Raw genomic sequence first — 20,422 nt, 5'->3', positions numbered from 1 at the left:
GACGCTCCTTTTGCGCAAACTTTGTTTACCTTAAAAACTGCAATAGAATTGACTTCCACCCACCGCAGCCAATGTGCATCTGAAATTCCGCCAGTTCCGTCGCTCCTGTCCATAAGGCAAGCCGATAACGTAGCGGACGTGTCGCGGAAAGACGCCGGACGTCCTAGGAAGCCCGTCGATAGACTTTTATCTTGCAACAACGCTATAGCCTTCGTCGCTGCCTGCTACTAAACTCCTAACCATCGTCATCATCATCTCTTTCCTCACCCTCCCCCGCTTTTGCACAGAGCGCCACCTCACGACAGCTGCCCAGCCCCATCGACGAGCAGCTGCCCCCTTTGCCCGCACCGCACGCCGCACCCGCGGCCGCCTCAGTCTCCGCGTCGCACTCGGTTCCGGCCACGCCGACGGCCACGGCTTCTCCCGTGCCCATAGCCGTGGTGCAGCCCCCGACGCCCGTATCCAAGTCCGCAACTTCGCAGGCGGCTGGGGCCGCCGCAGGAGCGGCCAATCAGGTGACTGCCGAAGCCGCCGCCGACTCGTCGTCGAGTTCCTCGCGTCTGGCTTCTCCGTCTGCTACGGGCGACGAGAGGCTGCCGCTCGCTTCCGCCGCTAGCGCGCAGCCGCCGCACGCTGCCGGCTCGGCCGCAGGCTTGGCTACTTCTGGCTTGGCCGTGTCCGTTCTTCCCGCCGTCGTCGCCGTTGCTAGCGCTCCTGCTCCCGTTCCAACCGTGAGTAGGACGTGGGACTGCGGCGCGTCTCTTCTTTCTCTCTCACTGTCCCGCTTGCTTTGCCTTTGCTCGCTTGCTCGGCCAATGGTGGGGGTTTGAGATTCGAGGAACGCCGCTGGTTTGGTCGGCTCGTTTGCGTCGTAGCGTCGTGTAGCTCTGATGGAGCAATTCGTTCGAGTTGCGTTTACGAGTGTTGTTCGGCGACATGGGACAAGCATTGGGGAATGTTCCAACTTCATACGTGTTGGGTGGGGTTGTTGTTGGGGGTGAAGTCGGCAAGTGCAGCTGGTATAGTAAGTCGCACAATTTTAGGGGCAAAGCTGCTTAGGGTCTAGTCTTGTCCGTCTGGCGTCCGTGCTCACATTGATTGCCATCCCATCTGCCTTCTTAAAAAAAGAAAAAATGTTTCCGTAGTCGACAGGATTCGAACCTGTGCGGGGAGACCCCAATGGATTTCTAGTCCATCACCTTAACCACTCGGCCACAACTGCGGGATGAGTAGGGGGCTCTGAGATGTGGTAGTAACTCAAAAGCTGAGGATGTCATGGATGAAACATTGCATGTAGTTAATCAACGTCTATACAGGTGAGGGCGGCCCAAATGCGTATATAATTGCGTTAAACTTTGCATCAGCACTACCTATGAACAAAATCAGTATCACCAGCACCACCGGAGCTTCGCCCCAATCAACATCATTCACCACGTGAAGACGCATTCATTTTTTTCATCTCTTAAGCTTTTTTTTTGTCTTCTGAAGATAGGCACACAACTTGCCATCGCCAGTTGGTGCCAACGTGCGAGACAAAGAATGCTGCTCAAGCTACTCTGGGTTGTGGTTCAGAAGCTTCAGTGCGAACCACTACGCCTTCAAACAGTGCATACAAAAGACGGTCGCTAAAGAAAGGGGCACGCGCACCGTGCTGTTTTGTATATGCAAAGTTTCAGAACTTACTGTCATCCGATTAAAAAGTTCTAAAAGCGATTTTCAGGAAGTTTCTGCGAGAAAATGGAGCCCATTTTCAGTAGCACACTCTTTTCATCTCCGTGTATTCTCTGACTCTTTTGGCCGCCATTTTCTAATTAAATATATTGCTCGCAACTTTTGTGTTGGATGACAGGAAGTTCTGATATTCGGGTGGAGACTGAGCGTTCAGCAATGCCTGGTTCATTTTTGTGGCAAGAACACTGTTTTTTTCCCAAACACCCGGTAGTTTGCAATCCGTTTCACCCGTCGCGCACCGCCACAGGCACAAGCGTGCAGCTTCTGGAGAGACTTCGTTTGGGCAAGCGCTCATGCCTGCCGTTTTCCCAATGTTGCCTGCGTGTGAAGCAGAGTGGCTTCGTGGGAACGTCTTCTGTTGAAGGATGCGCTTGTGACGATTGCGGTTTCTTCCGCGGGTAGGTGGACATGCGCCAGCTCCAGGCACCTCTGGAGTCGGGCGGCAGCCAGGCACCGACCCCACCCACTTATGGCACAACCCCGCACGCCCTGAGCAGCGAGAACAGCTTCTCGGAGTCTGAACCTGGGTGAGGCTGAGCTTCGTTTGCCGTAAGGTTGCGCTGTCCACCGAAAAGTGCCGTCAAGCTTGTCTGCGTTACAGTTAGCGAACAATGTTTTTCTCTGCGCAAAGCGTGAGGTTTGTTTCAGACCATACTTCGGTGGCTGTTTTTGTCGGCTATGATTCGTGTTGATTGGACGTACCTAGCTTCACTTAATTTACTGTAAATGACTTCACTTTTGAGGGATCAATATTTTGCAAATTATGCAAAGTGTTGGTTTTGGGAATATTTCGCTGGCACAAACTTTTGCAATTTGGAGCAATACGTTATGTGTTCGTCACTGTGGGGCGATATATTTGCACTATCAATTATTTGTTATACTTTTTTAAGTCTCGAAAATTAAGCTCTTGTGAGAATCGTGTTATCTAGAGTATTTAATTTCATTTTTTTTACCCGTATAACAAAACATTGAGATCCTACTTGTTGCATGCTGTTTCTCACGGGGACATAGAGAAGCTGCACGGGGATTCGCCGTGATGCGACCTTTCAAGGAAAGAACCAGCACGGGAACAAGAACCTATCAAGCAGCATCAAGCCATCAATAAAAGGCTTAAAAAAAAATGTACAGCTCAGTGTTTCAGATAACCTGCTGTGGAGTGAGTGGTGTAGCTACGCCTTACACTTCTTTAGCTTGCACGAGCGTTCCTTAGGACTAAGTTTGGAAGTTTCTAGAGTCTAGGGTACTACTATTGAAAACGCTTAGCAGTTAGTCAAGGAGAGAGATCCTTTACCGCGGTTGCGTCTCTTCTTTTCGCAGCAGTTCGGCAATGCCTCCCCAGGCGTATGGCATCGTCACGGACTTGAGCCACCTTCAGCAGAGACTGGTGGAGCTCACCACCACGAGCGGAGGACCCACCCATGCCACCGTGACCGTCCCGGCCGCAACTTTGGCCGCCGGCGCAGCTACCGCCGACTCGTCTGCGGCTTCAACTCCCGTGGCGGCTCTGCCGGCTGTGCCTGCGGTCGCAGGCACTTGCGTGCTGGTGAGCCAAATTTCTCTGGCGATCGAATAGCCGAATTTCTTTGGCGATCGAGTAGCCGACATTGCCCTAAGTTGGCAACAAATGACTACGCCTCCAGGACGTACTCATTGCCCCCTGTCGGGCCTGCGCACCCCGTGTGCCAAAGTGGTGTCAAATGCAGAGAGCTCGCGCCGGAGGCGGTGCATTGACTGCATTTTTTAGGTGTCACCCACACCAGAGACTTGGCCTCGTCGAGATGTGTGTTTGCATGCGTACGGTGCTCGTCGTTGTTGTATGGGCTAGCTCATGTATGCATGGTAGCTTTTGTCGACAGGCTATCCTATAAGCCTGTAAAAGATGCATGTTAGTGTTCTAGTTAATGTTATAGGAAGGCATATATAGATCGGTGCTTTTATGTATTCCGGTTAGTATTTGTTTTTTGCGAGCCAGCACCTTACATTCAACCGTCCTCAGTTAAAGACCCCATATTGTGTTCCATCTAAAAACTACTTTCCAATTAAAAAAAAAAAATTTGATAGCTTCAAGCTTTATTTTTAAGGTATGGCAAATTTTGATATGGCGAATTCTGTTGTGTCATGGAGCCACATATAACTGTTTCATCTCAAGTGTGAGCAAAGGAAAAGCTACATCTAGAGAGTGCAACGCTTTGAGCAGACCCACTACGCACATGCACGTGAAGTGAAGCCGTCGTTCGAGACGACACGCTCCTGCTTGCAGCGTTGGCTTCGTGCATACCTAAGACTGGTACACAGATTTGCTTTTGAGTGTGATCGTCCGCATTGCCCTCGCACCATTTATCGTGCAGCCTGGAAACAAGTCCCATCCACGTATGTTTTTGATCATACTTGCACTATAGGCTCGAAACAATTCTGGCAATGTTACGAGCGACCGTTACTCGTAGGTGGTGCGTCGATTGGATCTCGCAATACCGGGAAACCTCGTATCACGAGTTCTTAAACCGGTTTCCTAGGAACCCTCGATCGGTTCGCCGAGCTCCCGTATTCGTTTGGTCATCCCTGTCCCCGAGTGAAGCGTTCTCCCAGTTTAGGTATTATTTTCAAAATCCGAACCAGCCTTTACGGAGAAATGGGAGTACAAACTGAGAACCTTTGTTGTCTTTTTTTTTACGGCACAGCCGCCGGCAACCGTGGAACACGCCGTTGCGGTCCCGCCGTTGCCCGAAACGCCGTCTACGCCGACGCCGCCGTCCCCAAAACAGCCTGTGACCAGCGCCCCCCTGGCACCCGTCACGGTAGCTGCCGTCCTCGTGACGGCAGTGGCCGTGACCACGACCACGGCCACAACCTCGGTGGCGGGGTCGAGCAGCCGGCCGTCGTCGGTGCCCCCGGAGCCCCGCAAGCCGGCGGTGGCGACGAACCTGGAGGACCTGAAGCTGGAGCTGCAGAAGCTGCACGGGAACACAATGAAGAGCAACATCGAGCAGGGGCTGCAGGCCATCTTCTCGCAGAACGCAGTGTCGTCCGCGCAGCCCCTCACGCCCGCCCACTCACAGCCGCAGGTGCTTCCCGTCCTGGTGAGTGTGCAACGCCGCGTTAACGAGAATTGCTCAAAACCTTCATCTCCAGAGTTCTGCCGGGTGACCTTGAGTGCCACTTGGTCGTAAAAAGATTTGTATACCAATAAACTAAGTGCGACAAAACTTCTTGAGAAGTTGTCTTTAGGTGGTACATTAGTTTCTTTTTAATGTAGTTTGTGGTCATTTGCAACCGTGTCCGAACCGTTGCTCGGCATTTAACGAAGCCGAGCCTACGAGAGACAGGCAGAATCTGACTATCGGATAAATGTATGTAAAGCCTCTTTGTTCAAAGCGTCCTTCTTTCCAGACACATTGAGTGCATGGAGCAAACTGCCTAGTATCCAAAGGTAATTGACTGATTCACTTAGTCATTGAGCAATCAATTGGGCCTGTTTCAGTGCTCATTAGGTTATTGGGGGTTTACTTATTGAACAGTCTATTGATTGGCCTTATAGCATTGTTTATTAGGTTAATGACTGGTTCACTTCTTTATTAAACAATCCATTGATTGGCTCTATTTCAGTATCCATTAGGCTATGTTTATGGATTGGCTCTATGTCGGTGTATATTAACTTGGCTTGTTCGCTTGTTCATTTGACAATCTTTTGATTGGCCCTATCGGTGTCCTGACTGGTTCACTTATTTATTAAACACTCTATCGCTTAGCCCTACCTGATTCTCCATTAAGTTACGAACCGGTTCCCCTTTTGATTACTCACTTCATCTACAGTGTCGTCCTCTTGTGCAGACCTTTCCGGAACACCCGCCCTGCCCGGCCGGCGCGTCGCATTCCCTGGGCGCCGTCTTGCACCAGGTCCCCTTGGCGAGCACTGGCAGCATTGCGGTGCAAGTGGTGCCAGCGACCCCGGTCGTCACCGCCCACTCGGCTGGCCAGGTCTCGGCCGAGGGTGGCACCCACATTCCACTGGCCGGCATTGCGGTGCCGTGTGGCAACCTCCCAGCCCCGGCACCCGTCGTTCCGGTGCCTGCGGTGCACGAACCGGTGGCGACGAGAGGCAGCCCTGATGGCGTTCCGGGCGCGGCCATGCCGGGTGAGCAGTCGAGCGTTTTTTGAGGGTCGCCTTGGGTAGCTCGGGGTTATAGTGTACGATATATATATATACCGTATTTGTACGAATATAACGCAAGGGCAGGTTTTGATGCCCTCAAAAAGAAAAAAAAAAAAGTTATTACTATTATAACGCGAGGCGAGGCCGCGTCAATTTTTGCATTCGGGGGCATAGGAGAAGCGAAAAGTCAATGGAAATAGAAGAAATATCAGTTTATGTTTTGACTGCACTCATCCTGACTGCTCAGGCCCTTCCGTTTACAATCCACTTGGCGACTACAACTACGTGACTAGTGACTACACTGTTAAGCAGCAGCACGGCACCGCTTGTCTGGTAGTTCCTTTTTCTTTGGCGAGAAGCTGGCGTGAGCTCCTCGGCAGCCCACAATCCAAGCAAGGCATGAAGCAGAAGCATCAACAGACAAACACCAGACCACTCTGGAGCAGAAACTAAAAAATGCACAGGCGGAAAAAATACTGCTGAATTTGATACACGATCACACTTCTTGTTCTGGTCCCTCTGCATAAACAAACACCTCGTCTTGCACCATTGCGTAAAAGCATTGGGTCGTCTTGGCTTGGCTTGTGTTGACTTGACTTGGCCTGGCTTGGCTCAAATTACCCACTGCCCACATTCCCGCATGGCGCGGCGCGCTGCACAGAGTTTCTGTCGCCTGCGCAGGTTGTACAAACCCAAAAGCTATAAAAATGCTTTTTTATGTTTTCTATTCGCCCCTTCACGTGGCCCAATAGCTAATAAATTCCCTTCCACACCCCCACTTCTTTTCCCGCCGGATCTCCTGTATTGAGCCGGAGAGATGGCTTTCTCCAGACTTGCGCGCCTTGTGGCTGAATTTGATTCCGAATATAACGCGGGGTGCGTTTTGGAGATTGTAATTCCGAAAAAAAAAAACTCGTTATATTCGTGCAAATATGGTACATATATATTTAGGCGTGGACACCGTGCACATTGTGGCTGCCAGATAGAGTCCTCTCCTCGCCTTGGTTGCAAGTGGCACCACCAGACGACTTTTCGATGATTGGCTAGCAATTGCTCATTGTGGGCCCGGTTTCTCGTGCTTCTCTAGGAAAGACGCACTTATCTTCAAAGTTGTTTTTTGGGTGTGCCATTTTTTTTTTTTGTAGAACTTTGCACTTAGACACAGCTTTGCCATTGAACCTAGTTTCGTGCCTCAACAACGGCAGGAACAGTTTTATGAACGCATTGAAGCTGAGACGTCTCTGGTGTGGTCTTCGAGCCAGTGTCCATTGAAGTTGGAGCAGGCGCTTCAAGCGGAATGTGCGAGCGCCTGGGTGGCGTGGACACGAGACACTTCTGTTTTAAGGCGAAAAAGTGGCGTATATGGCCATAAAAATATGATTGAGCGGCACACCCAGTAAAAGAGAGGTGTGGTAGCGACGTGGGAACTTTGTTTATTCGCAGCTGCCCCCCAGGGCGGGAACCGCTTCTCCCGCTTCCACGTGACCCCTGTCCGCGACGACCCCCTGCTAAGCAACCCCTCCTCTCCCTCGTCGTCCTCCTCGACCACCACCCAGTCGACGCCCACCTCTTCCTCTAACACGGTGGTCCCGCCCACCCCTCCCCCCGATGCCCCGGCCCCTCCGGCCCCGCCCACCCTGGCCACCACGGCCACCTCTCCGATCCCGCTGTCGCCCGACGCGGGCCGGGGCTCGAATGCGGAGGTGTCCCGCGGTGGCGGCGGTGGCTGCGTGGTGAGCACGGCCACCCAGACGAGCAGCACAGAGGTGAAGGCATCGCCACCGGTGAACTGCGGAAGGTTCAAGGTGACGACTGTGGTGGACGAGCTGGCGGCGAAGCCGCCCATCTCGGCAGTGACGCCCATGCCTTCGGTGGCAGAGGACCTCGAACTCAAGGTGAGCCGTTCGTCCGTGGCGTCCCTGGTTTTGGTGTCGGGTGGGTGCGCTGGCCGGCTGTTTTTGGTTTCGGGGATTTTGAAGGTGTGGGGTAGCTGGCATGCGCCGCGCGGCCGACCAACTTGTGGGCGTCTGCTTTGTGTGTTTCGTGCGTACAGCAGGAAAGGGAGCGGAGTGGGTGATTGGGCCAATCGGCTCGTATCGCTGATTGGAAAAGGCACCAAAAAGGACAGGGACCGTAGACGGGTTGAACAAGACGAGGCACACACTTGCAACTAAAGTTGATAGAAAAAAAGAATGCGTATAAATGTGTACGAACGATCGCGCTCGTGAGCATGCTGCTGCCACACGGGCAAGCCCGTCTGGCCGCAGGGAGGACATTGTGAGAATTGGCCTGAAATGGGAAATTTCAGCAAAAGATGAGGGGAAAATCACTGTGGCTATACAGTCACTGACAGATTTTTCGGACGCCGATAATTCGCTCTTGTTTGGTATTTCGAACCTAAAGGAGGAACCGTGACCTACCCGATAGAAATGCTGCATATTCACGACCAATGTTTCAAGCACCTTGAAGTTCGAAAGTTTGATTTTTTGTACAAAATCATTGCGAACAATCACCGGGAAACACCACCGAGAAGCTGCCATTTCAAATTCTATGTTGACTGAACATGGATTGGCTTGGTTTGGCAGCGCTACTCAAGTACTGCCAGGTCCTACCGCTAGGTGATGCTGTGCTACAGGTTTTTTTTCTCTCTAGCCGCGTGTCATTATAATCATCATTGTTACCATTTTGCTTTGTTTATTCGCCATCCTGCAGTCTTGGACTGCGCCTCTCGTCTCGCCTCGGCGTATCGTGTTTTCGAACTACTCTAGCTTGGACGTCGTGGCCCCATCTGTTCTTCCGCCGCAGCGAAGTGTTCGTTAAGAAGCGCGGAAAATGCTCGACCATAATGCTAGGAAAGAAGGCAACGATTCTCAAGCTAATAGTAAGTGGCCGAACGCAAGCGGAGGCGTAACCTGATCAAGGCGCTATTCACGGCTTTTTTAAGCCCGTTTAGATGTTTATAGAGGCAACTTTTTTCATCTTCTAGTTTTTTTTTCTTGGACTGCTCAATTATTCTGACATTTTTTCTGTCCCTGCGAAGTCCGAAAAATTGGTCGGCGACTGTATAGCCCGCCTTTGTTGACCGAAATGCAACTTCTCACGTCTATGAATTGTGGGTCGGTAATCGTTTGAGAACCGATGAAACTTCCAATCGCAAATTTTGCCATTTTCTTGGGGCTGAAAACTCTCAGTCCCCAGTGGGATGCGCTGGAGACTGTGAGTGTTTGGCGCGCCCCACTGGATTAGTGCCATTTTTTTTTTTTTTTAGATTTATTTGCTTACAAATTTATTTTCGATTTTCGGTGAACCAGCTGGTCAAAATTTAGGAATGTGATAATTATAGATGATACCCTGATTATCGTATAAGCCAATGAATAGTTTGCAAATGAGCGCATTTCCCGCAGGAGCTGATAACACTGCTCGTACAGGACGTTTTTTTTCTTTTTTTTTTCTTTCTCCCAGAAGGAAGTTAAAGCCACTGTGCTTGTGCGGCAACCGAGAAACACGACTTGTCCATGTGGCATTTGCAGCGCGTTTTTTGGCGGGTTTATTCTGTACGACCAGCTATAATTTAGGAGTTGATGGGCCTTCTTTTTGGTTCAGTAACGTAGGTAGACTGCCATGTTTGTATGTGCAAGCAGATTGCTGGTGTCTTTTCGTAGTAGACAATGTTCCTCATGCGCTCTTTGAAGCGTAATAAGTTGAATAGATATCAGGGGGAAGAGAATTGCATGAACTTTGAAGGTATAACGAAGAATCTTCACACCTTGAGAGAGGAAAGTGGGCACGCAGAAAAAGCGATACGTCTCTGGGTCTGCACCCTTTCTGGTTTCCTTGTTTGGTGGAAGTGTCGCACCCCCCTCGTCGTTTCTTGGGTCATTGTTGCACACTCTAGCGCCTCGACTTTTACCCCGGCCCCTCCCGAAGCTGCTCCACGCGTAAAAAGAGCGCACCCGCGTTCGACAAATCGAACGGGAGTCCGTCGCAACACGCGCTGAGTGTCCGCATGTTGTGCCGCCTTCCAAACCACTCGCCAGCAGCAAGAGCAGCTGGCCCCTCCTCCGTTCCCTCCTGGCGCCACCTCCCAAAACGTCCGCGAGCCGCCTCCCCACTCGATGATGCGAGGCCGCTCCGCCACGCTCCACTCCGGCGGCGGCGAGGCCACCCCATACTGCGGAGCCGCGGCGGCGGCTGCATCTCACCAAGATGACGCGGCAGACCCGTACGCCACCTTCCCCTACGCGGACCCCCGCAAGCAGCGCACCGAGCCGTCCTCGCTGGAGCTGGCGCTTGCCAAGATCATGCGGGGCTACCTGCGCGCCTCGTCGGACGACCTCTCGTCGCTCTCGCAGACGTCGCTTGACTCAGAGCCGCTGCGCGTCCGGGTCCACGTGCGGGACGCAGAGGCGCAGACGGAGCGGGCGTCGACGCGCAACGCCTGCGTGAGCACAACGACGCTGCCGCCCTCCACGCCGTCGCGGAGGTTCCTGGCGTCGCTGGAGCCGCCGACGCTGAGCAAGGCGCGCAGCCTGTCCTCGCTGAGCCCCTCGCTGAGCCCCTCACTGAGCCACTGGCGCGAAGAGACCAGTGCCGGATGCGAGCGCTGTGCGAGTCCGTCGCCGCCGTGCCTGTCGCCATGCGGGTCGCCGCCGACGCGCCGCGGCCACCCGCGGCCCGGTAGTTCGAACCTGGTGGACTGGGGACGGAGCCTGTCGCTCTCGCAGTTCTTGGTAAGGGCCGGTGGATCGGGGACTCGCCGGCGAGGACGCGGCATCGTCGGCCGAGGAAGCTTTGGCTTGGCTAACCGACGCGCGCAGGCTTTGTTCCGTCTCACCTGCCCAGTAGGCCCACTCTCTCTTTCGCTTTGTCGGCTATCTTTCGTCTCGCTGCACCGGTCTTCGGTCGGCTTCAGCCGGCTCTGCTTATCCGTCTGCGGGGCGTGGTTTCTCGGCTTCTCCTCTGTCTCTGCGGTGCCTCTGCGGTGATGGAAGCGGCTTTGGCACACGGAATCTGGTGCTGGGGAAAGGACGGGAGTGCCTCCCAAAACGTTTAGTTTCTAATGGTGTATTGTTTTTGGTTGCTTTGTAGTCGGCCCTGACGACGGAGCAGAGGCAAGAGCTGGAGGTGGAGGAGTCTGAAGATGCGGAGGAATTTCTCAAGCAGCTACTAGCACGGTAAGGTCCTTTCTCTTTCAAAAGCGATGGAGGACATCCAAGAGTTTCGAGGCAAACCCAGTCTGAGATATCCGAGAGGAAGCTGTTTAGGCAGTCTTAGCACACCGGAACTCAAAATCTGTGGCACAAAAGCTCGTGCTGCAGAGCCCAGGAATTTTGGGTTTGATCCCCACCCCTGCCCATATCAATCTGGGGCCCTAATTTACGCGGCGGTACCTAGTGGGACATTACTGCCTGCTGCAGTCAGTCAGCTCAGCAGCACTGGCCAATCGCAGCAGGCGGTGCTGTCGCACTTGGTCCGGTCGTGTAGATTAGGCCCACCGGAGGGGCGTCCATCGTACTGGCATGCGTCCATGTATCGCTGCTGCATGATGCACATTAAAGACTCTTTGCTATGGCTAAATTTTTTAAACATCGGACACCTATTCGGACTACAAATTACTTATGCTGATAATATGATGGTCGCTCGGTGATTCCACTGTTTCTTAAACGTCCCGTTAGATACCGGGATGACAACCTGTACATTCCTTTCGATTAATTTGGTCTTCCGCCGCAGCTTGCTTCAAACGACGGCTCGGCTTTTCTTTGTGCTCACGTGCCCGCCATCTCTGTGCTGCACAGGCAACAGCGGGAGCGCGAAGAACTGGAGAACCGGCATCGACGAGAGCTTGAGCTGGTCCGCCAGCGGCTACGGAACGCCGGGGGATCGCCGGCATGGGCACTGTGCGAGACGACGGCCAACGGCGGGTCGCCGCCCCAGCGGGCGGTGCCCCACTCCCAGTCAGTGCCCCACTTCCCCCGAACCCCACCCCCGGAGTGGCACGCCCCGCCCCCGACAGAACCCCTGCGGATCAACCTCCACCGCTCGACCTCGGAGGGCCCTGATCCGGGTGCGGTCGGAAGGCCGGTTTACCGAACCCGAACGCTCACCGACGACCTTCTACGACTGGTGCAACTCAACGGTGCGGCGCGTACCTGCCCCGGACCGGCGAGCCCAGAGGGGAAGCCCACCCTGCACCAGCTGATGCAGCAGCGTTCGCTGAGGGAGGGTGCCACTTCCCCCGCCGGCCCCCTGACTCCTCCCCCCACGGTGTTCCCACCTCTGGCCCCGTCCCCCGTCATGTTCCCGCCTTTGACTCCGCCCTCGGCCGTGTTCCCGCCCATCAGCCCGCCTCCTGGGGGCTACCCCGCTCCGGTGGGATACCCGTCGCCGAGCGGGTATGCGTCTCCCTCCGGGCCGCACCTCCACTTTGGATCGACGGGACGTGGAGCACACAGACACCAGTAGCGTGCCCGTCGGCCCTCAGTTCCCAGTTCTCGTCCACGGTGGTGTTGCCAGTCGTCGCCTCTCAGTTCTCCTTCGCCGGTCTGAACTTCCTCGACGCGTCTCGACGGAAGTTCTCGTCTGCAAGCGGAACAACGCAGGAACAACTGCGTATGCCGATGGCGCGGTCGAGCGGACTTCCACGTCGGGGGGGAAGACTCGTCCAAGATGCGATGATGTGAGGGAACACTGGGAAGCAAGCAGAGGACACCGCAGGATTTCAGCCCCGCCCCCAAAGTACGACCGACCCGCCTTTTTCATGCCACGCGGGCCGGACCAGCCCTCCTCAGATCTGCCGCATACCCGCGTCGTCTCCGCAAGGAGTCTGCCGGCGAGGACCGACGACTCCCGTTCCAACGCGTCGTCGGACCATCGGGGCACTAAAAACTGCTCCGCGCACGTTTCTTTTTTTTAATTGTTACTATTAATAATATTACGGCCCCTCTCCCCCTCTTGTATGTCTACCGGGTCCAGCCACGTCCGCAAACTTCGCATGCCGGTAGTGCGAACTTGTACGCCAAAGTCTGCTTCAGGTCGATCTTAGTCGAACAGCGGGCAAACTGTAGTCACACTTATACACAGGCGCGCGTGGTGGAAGAGAGAATGTGACGTATTAGTACCAATTTTTGTCGCGTCGACCTTTACTCGCGGCCCTTTAGGACCAAGCATCGGTTAGCGGGCAGCCCAGGCTTCATCTACGGCAGGCGTGTGGGAGTTTAGTCCCCAAATCGCTAGAGTATGGCACTCTTTTCCGGCGCCGAGGCCGACTGTCCGACTCTCTCGCTCTTTCCTTTCAAGCACAGAATCTTCTCGGCGAGAAGAATTGCAAGGGGTGGGCTGTAGCGGTCTCTGGCCGTTGCACGTCTGGAACAATCGTAATTCGGTTCAAGGCGCGTCCAGTCGCAAGTAAATACTGTGCACATCCGGTCCCTTTTCCCGATTAGTGTCCATGCAAAGTGTCACAAACGCGCGTAAATTGATCTGGGCTCAAGACAAGTGCCAGGGTCTAAACACCGCAGTTTCCCTTGAAGGACATTGGATTTGGAAAACTGGGCAGTTGTACCTCGTACAAGGGTTGGCCTAAATGCTCTCGGCACATCGACGGCGTGCAACGGTCAGCCGGGACTTGGTGTTTCACGTCCATGCACATGGCGACCGTTTGGTTACTTTAGTTTTAACGAGCTGTCCAAGTCGGCCCCGCAAGAACAAGTGCCTCCTTCTCTGCCTCTGAAGCATGGATGCTATAACACCGCCACACGGTTTCCGTTTTGCTACTTCACACGTCTGCACGACGAGGTATATTGGTGTTTCTTTTTGTTTTAGAGGCTCGTAGTTCTCGCTTATGCTTTAAAGCTTGTTGGTTTCGCTTGAACGGGGATTGAGCCGAGCGATCGGAGCAACACCAGGATAGGCGACGAAAGGTTTGCTAAAAGGCCACCGTAAAAGAGCTGCGTAAACAGTCTTGGAACGTTTGCCGACACGCAATACGTAACCGATCTGTCGCCGCGGTTTCTTGAGCGCAATGGACGAAGATGTGCTAGCTAGGGTTTGAAAAAGAAGCGTGTAGAACGGAGAAAACGAACAGAACTAAGGACAGAGGCAACCGATCGAAACCATGTGGTCGGTATTTTTCTCGTGCATGTCTTCGCCGTACGCAAACTTTTGCCGTGTCGTTGCGGAGGACTTCCGGAACTGGCACGAATTCAGCGGCTCCTCAAGGTCACATTCCCGGCGGTCGTCGGCAGACGACCGCAAGACTTGTGGAGTCGTCGCAACTCGAATTCGTGTCTACTGCCGGACGTAGGGGTTCTTCCGACGGCTTTTGTGGTGGGGGAGGGGGAAGAAAAGAGGAGGAGACGATGACTAGGCCTTTTTCGGACGTCGTGTTCCGCAGGAGAAAGGAAACAAATAGTCTTCCGTGCAGGTGTTCGAGCTGGTCTTCATTTTGCAGTAGTCACCCGTTGTGTGTCGAGTGAGTGAGTGCGAGAGGTTGAGAGATTTGTCTGAGTGCGTGCGTGCCCCGAGGTTGATGAGAGAGAAGGGAACTGTTTGTGGTGCGTGTTCTCATCTCCGCGACGCCTTTTGTGGTGCGGCTGCTACGACCACTTACTGGACACGATGGTGCGAGTTGGCGTCGAGTTGGAGTGAGAAAGAAAAAAAGTTTCTAGGTAATTACACGTACGTATTTAAGTAATAAATAACGACTTGTTGGATACGATTCCGCTGTGTGGTGGTGTCATTTCATGTTTTGCTTGCTTTTGGGCAAGGTTTGTTGAACAGGATGAAAACAGTGGGTCATCTTTTTCGGGTGTTCGGGCCTCCAGGATGCGCTGCTTGCTTTCCACCGTGCTTCTAGAAGCATAATTGAAGGTAGGAAGCTTGTCGTGCTAGGAGTGGATCAACTGAAAGGACTCCCTTGCCAGTCTTCGGTCACTGACAAAAGTAGAGTTCTGGAAGCTGCTGTGCTAGTGGCCAGTGGTGTAGCTAGGCCATCTGGCACCCGAGGCCCTTATGTCTTTCGTAGCCCCTCCCCCCTTCACTTCCCGAAATCGCAGCCAACCAGTAAAGTGGCACCCCCCTATGCAACTGGGATTCCTGGTACTCGGGGCTTAGGACCCCCCCCCCCCCCCCCCCCTCCTCCTCCTCCTCTCCTCCCCTCCCCTCCCCTCGTTGCTTCGCCACTGCTGTTTGCAGTCTACAATGATGCAGTAGCGGGCAGTCTCTTCCTCGGGAACCTGTTAACTAGAAGTGGTGCTGTATGTTGCCTGTGCTGTTCAGTTGTAGGTATTCCTGTGGAGGTAGGAATTCTACAATCCATTTCGTAGGTTGTATCTAGCATAGGGAGGCGGGGGAACGGGCGCGAGGCCTTCTGAGGCGGCTTGCCCTGCACGACCGACCGCGTAGCAAGCCGTGCTAGAGCTGCCCACGTGCGTCTGTGACGTTCGCAGTGCTTGCGGCGCGGTACGGCGCTATTTCGAGATGGGGTTTAGTAGGAGTTGTACCACTTTGTCATCAAGACGAAGTAGGAGGTTTTCGTAAATAATTTTCGTTGCCCCGCAATGCTGTCCGGTTGCTAGGACCTCCGGGCGCCGGAAGGCCAGCGGCGCGCTCGCGCATTGGCGGCGTCTTCATTGCAGAATAACATGACGGCTGTAACGCCGCTTTTACCACGCGTCTGAAGATTTTCGTATCTATGGGCATTCATAATTTTCCTAAATATATTGAAATTAAAAGTTGCGAGTTTTTCCGCGGTAGTGGTAGAGTTGGTAGAACCTTACACCCACGGTTGCCACGGTCCCCACGACCAAACGGTTGAGCGCGTGTTGACACTGCGAGCTTTCATCATATCTAAAAGGTTAATTTCCACACAGCTCGAGCGCTAAAATTAAAAATCTCATACAAATACTGCTTATCTGCGTTAAAAATGCTGAAATTACATGTGGCGCCATCTATCGAGAACGTTCAGCAACAGATCAGTGCCTACAGCTTACATCCGCTTTTAGCTACCGACAACACACACGGAGCGGCGCTGTATGTCTGATTTCGACTGACAATGTGGTGCATTGTTAGTCCGTTTCACGCGGCGCCACGGAAAACGTGCGTCTGATCCCGCGTTTGGACGCAAAGGTGAGTGTTTCTTCCGTTCCTGCACCTTTACGCTCGCAAAGTATTACTGTGTGCAAAGTCTGCATCTTTGCACAAAATCGTCTTCTATTTGTCGCCGTAGCGGGTAGTAATGAATCTCCTAGGACGTCTAGTGTTGCGGTGTGGTCGTGCTCAACCTGCCGCACTTTAGATTCTCGTAATATTAGAGATTCTCTGTTTACTTGTTGGACGGTTGTGCTCGATTGCCCGTTTACTGCGTCTGCTTCGAAGGAGTGATCGCGTCGACCGAAACAGCGAATCTGCACCCGCTTGCCGCGCTGGTGCTACGGGCGTCATTGACGGACGCCATTTTGTACGCCTTTTGTACTCCCTTTTGTTACGCCCTTTGAGAGTAGTATGGTGCTATAGCCACGACATCACTTGGAGTGTTCTCCTGCTTGCGCTTCGACGATACATTTGCTGCAATTCCAGAAGTGTTCTTCGGTGATCCACCCCGCGCAACGTGAACTTCGCGCGGTGGCGCCTTCGCTTTGCGCACGGCGAAGACAGCCGCTTTTCTGACGCCGTGCGCACAGCAAACGCCACGCGTTGTTCCAGAAAACTTACACGGCGAACAAGCGAACAAGAGCGCGAGGAGCACGCCAATCATAGGGCAACCTAGAGAACCTGCAGGAAACGCACGATGACGAGGCAGCCAAGGGCCAATACCATCTAGAAGACAAGGCCTGCGCATGACGTTTCGTTAGTAGATCCCCCACCCGCCCCAAAGCGGCAAACACCCCGAAGCTTGACGAGAGTAGGGGCCGCGTCGCAACTACGTCGCATTCACTTGCGGCCGCAGCTGCAGCTGTGTGCGTGACTGCTGAGCGCGAGCTGATAGCGAGCTTCCAGTGCATTTGCGACGTGCACGCGAACGCTCCCTCGGCCTGGAGCGCGAGTTAGCACGCGCTCCTGGCTTTGAGACGCGCATTTCTAGCGCGCGCGCTCGTTCTGCGGTAGAACGCTTCGAAGCAGCTACCCGAGGTATAGACGCTTTGCAGCAGCTGTGCATGGACGCCGCCATAACTGACCTTCAGTTTTTGTTTCCTCTTATTCCGTTTATTTCACTTCATCATTACCATAGCAGGCCAGGTTATTGCCGCATTAGATTCAACTGTGTCCTTCTCTAAAGCATCGGCCTTTGTAGAGGATCGTCAACTACTGTTTCAGTTGCTCGGCATCTCGGCAAGACAAGAGAAGGTCAGCAATGGCGGCTGTAATTTGGCGCGTGTGTAAAGCGTCTATAAACAGCGCCCTGGAAAATGGCGTCCGGTGTCAGCGTCCAACGAAGGGCTTCTCAGCCGTTCGTGCAGCAGTAAGGCAATCTCGCTCATGCATTTGACGCTCCATGTGAACGTCTAACTTCATCGTATCCTATCTGCAAGAGACACTCGGCGTGAGCATCTGTTTCATTATCTGTTATACAAACCACTGAAGCAGACGATGTAGCAGACAATGTTGCTCATCCGGGCTAGCTAGGGGGCGCTGAGGGGATCTACTACATTGCACTGCGGAGTGAATATAGATTTCACATTTAAATATTCTAAGCTTAAATGGTAAAACAAAATGGCTAGGTGGCGTAAGCTACCGCCCGATCCAAAGGGCTCAGCCGTATTCATCCATCCATCCATCCAGTGATGACGTTTAGAGGAGGAAACGCGCAGGCCTTGTGTTCTAGGTGGTATTGCAAGGGCACGCCGTCATTGGTAAAGGTCGGGGGTAAACAGACGCGCGTGACTTCATTTGGGGGGTAAACAAACGCACGAAATGCGTGAGGAGCAGGGGAACTTGCGCGCCGTATAGCATCCTCGATCATCCGCACCGGTGCTCCCCAGTGCGGATGATCGAGTGCACCCTCATGGTGCGGCTTTTCGTTGCCCCAACGTACCCAAAAAAAATCGCCGGGGTGCAGTCCCATCGGGCATTGCGCCCAGGAGCGGGAATCGAGGAGATGGCTAGAATAGCAGACGCGCAGGCAGGGGCTCCGGAACCGAAGGGGGCAGTGGCAGGGGTGGAACGGCTGCGCCATTTGCGCCATTTTGCGCCAGAGGCATTTGTCTGCGCCATCCTGCGCCATGTTGCGGAAACTGCGCCAAAGCCAGTACCTCGCGCCATTATGCTCCAAATCTCAAAACGTGCGCAAAAAAAAAATTGTATTTTGTCTTGGTTTCGGTTTCTATCGACTCGATTGGCAACAATGAGCGCGTTTAGCTTGGTCGGCCTTGCAATCCTTTGTTCTGTTTATTCTCCCTGTGTATCCCGAATCGGAAGCGCGCACACACACACACACACAAAAAAGAAACTTTGGGGTTGCATTTTAAGCGCTACACCACCTTCGAGTGGATCGTTATTCTTCAACCATAAGCGGGGTCGAGTAGTAAAGCGTCAGATTGTCTGAGGCCCGGGATCCGCACGTCAGCCAGTTGAAAACAAATGAGCAAAATATGCGTTTAGTACTTCATCGTTAGAAGTTAGAACCACATTCCCGCAAGATAAATCGTGATTTTCTAGAACTGAAACGCGGTCCGATCCGAAACCTTGTCGACCAGCAGCTCTCACGCGAGCGATAGATCTGCTCGGCGTACTTTAACCTTGCTCCTGCTTATCGCCTCAAATACGATAACTCCGTTAATCGTAGTCTGCCGTCTGGATATTGAGTTGCACAATAGGATAAACTTGAAATTCGTTGCACTGTTCCTCCGCGCAACTACACGTCCGTTGCTTAAACACGTCACATGGTTCACACATATAGAATTACTATGTCGAACACGTGTGGGTTGTGCGATAGGCAGTGCTGGTTTGCATTTTGAGCAGCTGAAAGCCACTCAGAAAATACTAAGGACACTATATATATATCTTCAGAAACATGGTACTTGCTTTTTGGTTCTCATTAAGACTCACAAAGTTTTTAAGTTTTCGAATTTTTTACACTGTTATGCCTTCCACCTAGATCCCTAACCACTCATGTTAATCTGCGCTGCAAAGCATAATTGAAATTGCTCCTGTGATTGTCTAAGACAGAACCTGAAGGCTGCAATAAAAACTGATTTGAGCTGCTCCTAGCCTGCTCCAGAATGTAGTTTTAGCTGCTCCCAAGCTGCTCCAAAACAACTGTTTCAGCTGCTCCCGTGGCTGCTCCCAAGTACATTTCATGAGTTCCACCCCTGAGTGGTGACATGCCTCCACACTCAAAGCTGTTCCGACCGCACCCCCCCCCCCCCCCCTCTTCTCCCCTCCCACCACCCGTGAGACTGTAGCATGTTGAAGCTGCCCTCCATAGGTGTCACAGGCTAATCCATACTGCAGCCTTCATTTCTCTGCACTTCATCACTGTGTATATACCGGGTGTTTTTGCGAAGACCTTCAAAAATCATAAAAATTAGGGCGATTGAAAAAAGAAGAAACTCTCTTCGGGAACAAACTACCAGCCACGGCGGACGGCAGGAATTGCCAAAAACCTACTAATTAGCCAGATAATTAATTAAAACTTGTTAATTAACTTTTTAATTAGTGGAAATAGACATATAATTCCAATTAGAAAGTTGCTGAACATTATCGAAAACCACTAAATCAGTCATTTTCAGAAAGACTTTAAGCCCTTGAGAAGAGTAGGAGCGCACTAAAATTACCACTCGTGGAGCAGGTACAATGCTGGGGCTAGATAAGACGCGGAAAAATCGCGCGGGCGCCTTACCGCAAACGCTAGCCTTGTACCTGCTCCACGAGTGGCAACTTCAGTGCGCTACTACTCGTCTCACGTCCTCAAAGTCTTTCTGAAAATGACTGATTTAGTGGTTTTCGATAGCGCTCAGCAACTTTCTAATTTGAACCATATGTCTATTTCCCCTAATTAAAAAGTTAATTAACAAGTTTTAATTAATTATCTGGCTAATTAGTAGGTTTTTGGCAATTCCTGACGTCCGCCGTGGCTGGTAGTTTGTTCCCGAAGAGAGTTTCTTTTTTTTTCAATCGCCCTAACTTTTAGGATTTTTGAAAGTCTTCGCAAAAACACCCGGTATATATATATATATATATATGGGTGGTTTCATCTCAAAGCGTGCAGGCAAAAAGGGTCGAACTTTTAATTTCGATGAAAAAAATATATGTTATGGCGCCGTTTCTAAAACCACAGTCGCCACAAACCGCAAGTTCGTCGGATTTTTTGTTCTCGACTTATGAATTTTTAAAGAGGCCGCGGCGAAAAGCAGTGTTTTTCACACCCGTCGTGGGTCGGATGTTTCGCTTGATCTCCCGCCATGGATTTTCAGTCCACATTATATTACCTTTTTTCAAGCACTCTGTGGGCACATTTAAAAGGCTCCAATACCATGAAATAATTTTAGGCGTTTTGCTTTTTTTCTGTAAAAATGTCAAAAACGCCTCCTCGGTCAGTTGTTG

The 20,422-nt window shown here is 52.5% G+C and overlaps 2 protein-coding genes across 2 annotated transcripts in view; both read left to right on the top strand.

Annotated features, from left to right (window-relative positions):
• LOC120848771 (serine/threonine-protein kinase WNK) overlaps positions 1-14,597 on the top strand; it is a 103,351-nt gene extending 88,754 nt beyond the window's left edge. Inside the window, exons 14-22 of the mRNA XM_040220791.3 lie at positions 288-515; positions 2,134-2,258; positions 3,049-3,274; positions 4,410-4,808; positions 5,560-5,863; positions 7,325-7,776; positions 9,919-10,611; positions 10,970-11,055; positions 11,677-14,597. Coding sequence (XP_040076725.1) covers positions 288-515; positions 2,134-2,258; positions 3,049-3,274; positions 4,410-4,808; positions 5,560-5,863; positions 7,325-7,776; positions 9,919-10,611; positions 10,970-11,055; positions 11,677-12,343 — 3,180 coding nt within the window. The 3' untranslated portion in view covers positions 12,344-14,597. The remainder of the gene's footprint in view (positions 1-287; positions 516-2,133; positions 2,259-3,048; positions 3,275-4,409; positions 4,809-5,559; positions 5,864-7,324; positions 7,777-9,918; positions 10,612-10,969; positions 11,056-11,676) is intronic.
• Positions 14,598-15,868: 1,271 nt separating this feature from the next.
• The window catches only part of LOC120848770, a 38,030-nt gene continuing 33,476 nt past the window's right edge, over positions 15,869-20,422 (top strand). Inside the window, exon 1 of the mRNA XM_040220790.3 lies at positions 15,869-16,006. The gene's annotated coding sequence lies outside the window, so the exon portion shown is untranslated. The remainder of the gene's footprint in view (positions 16,007-20,422) is intronic.

This window comes from Ixodes scapularis, unplaced genomic scaffold, assembly GCF_016920785.2.
Source record: "Ixodes scapularis isolate PalLabHiFi unplaced genomic scaffold, ASM1692078v2 PGA_scaffold8__174_contigs__length_109621045, whole genome shotgun sequence".
In the NCBI taxonomy this organism is placed as follows: Eukaryota; Metazoa; Arthropoda; class Arachnida; order Ixodida; family Ixodidae; genus Ixodes; species Ixodes scapularis.
Note: the sequence above shows the minus strand (reverse complement) of the source record. Positions and strands in the feature narration are given on the sequence as shown.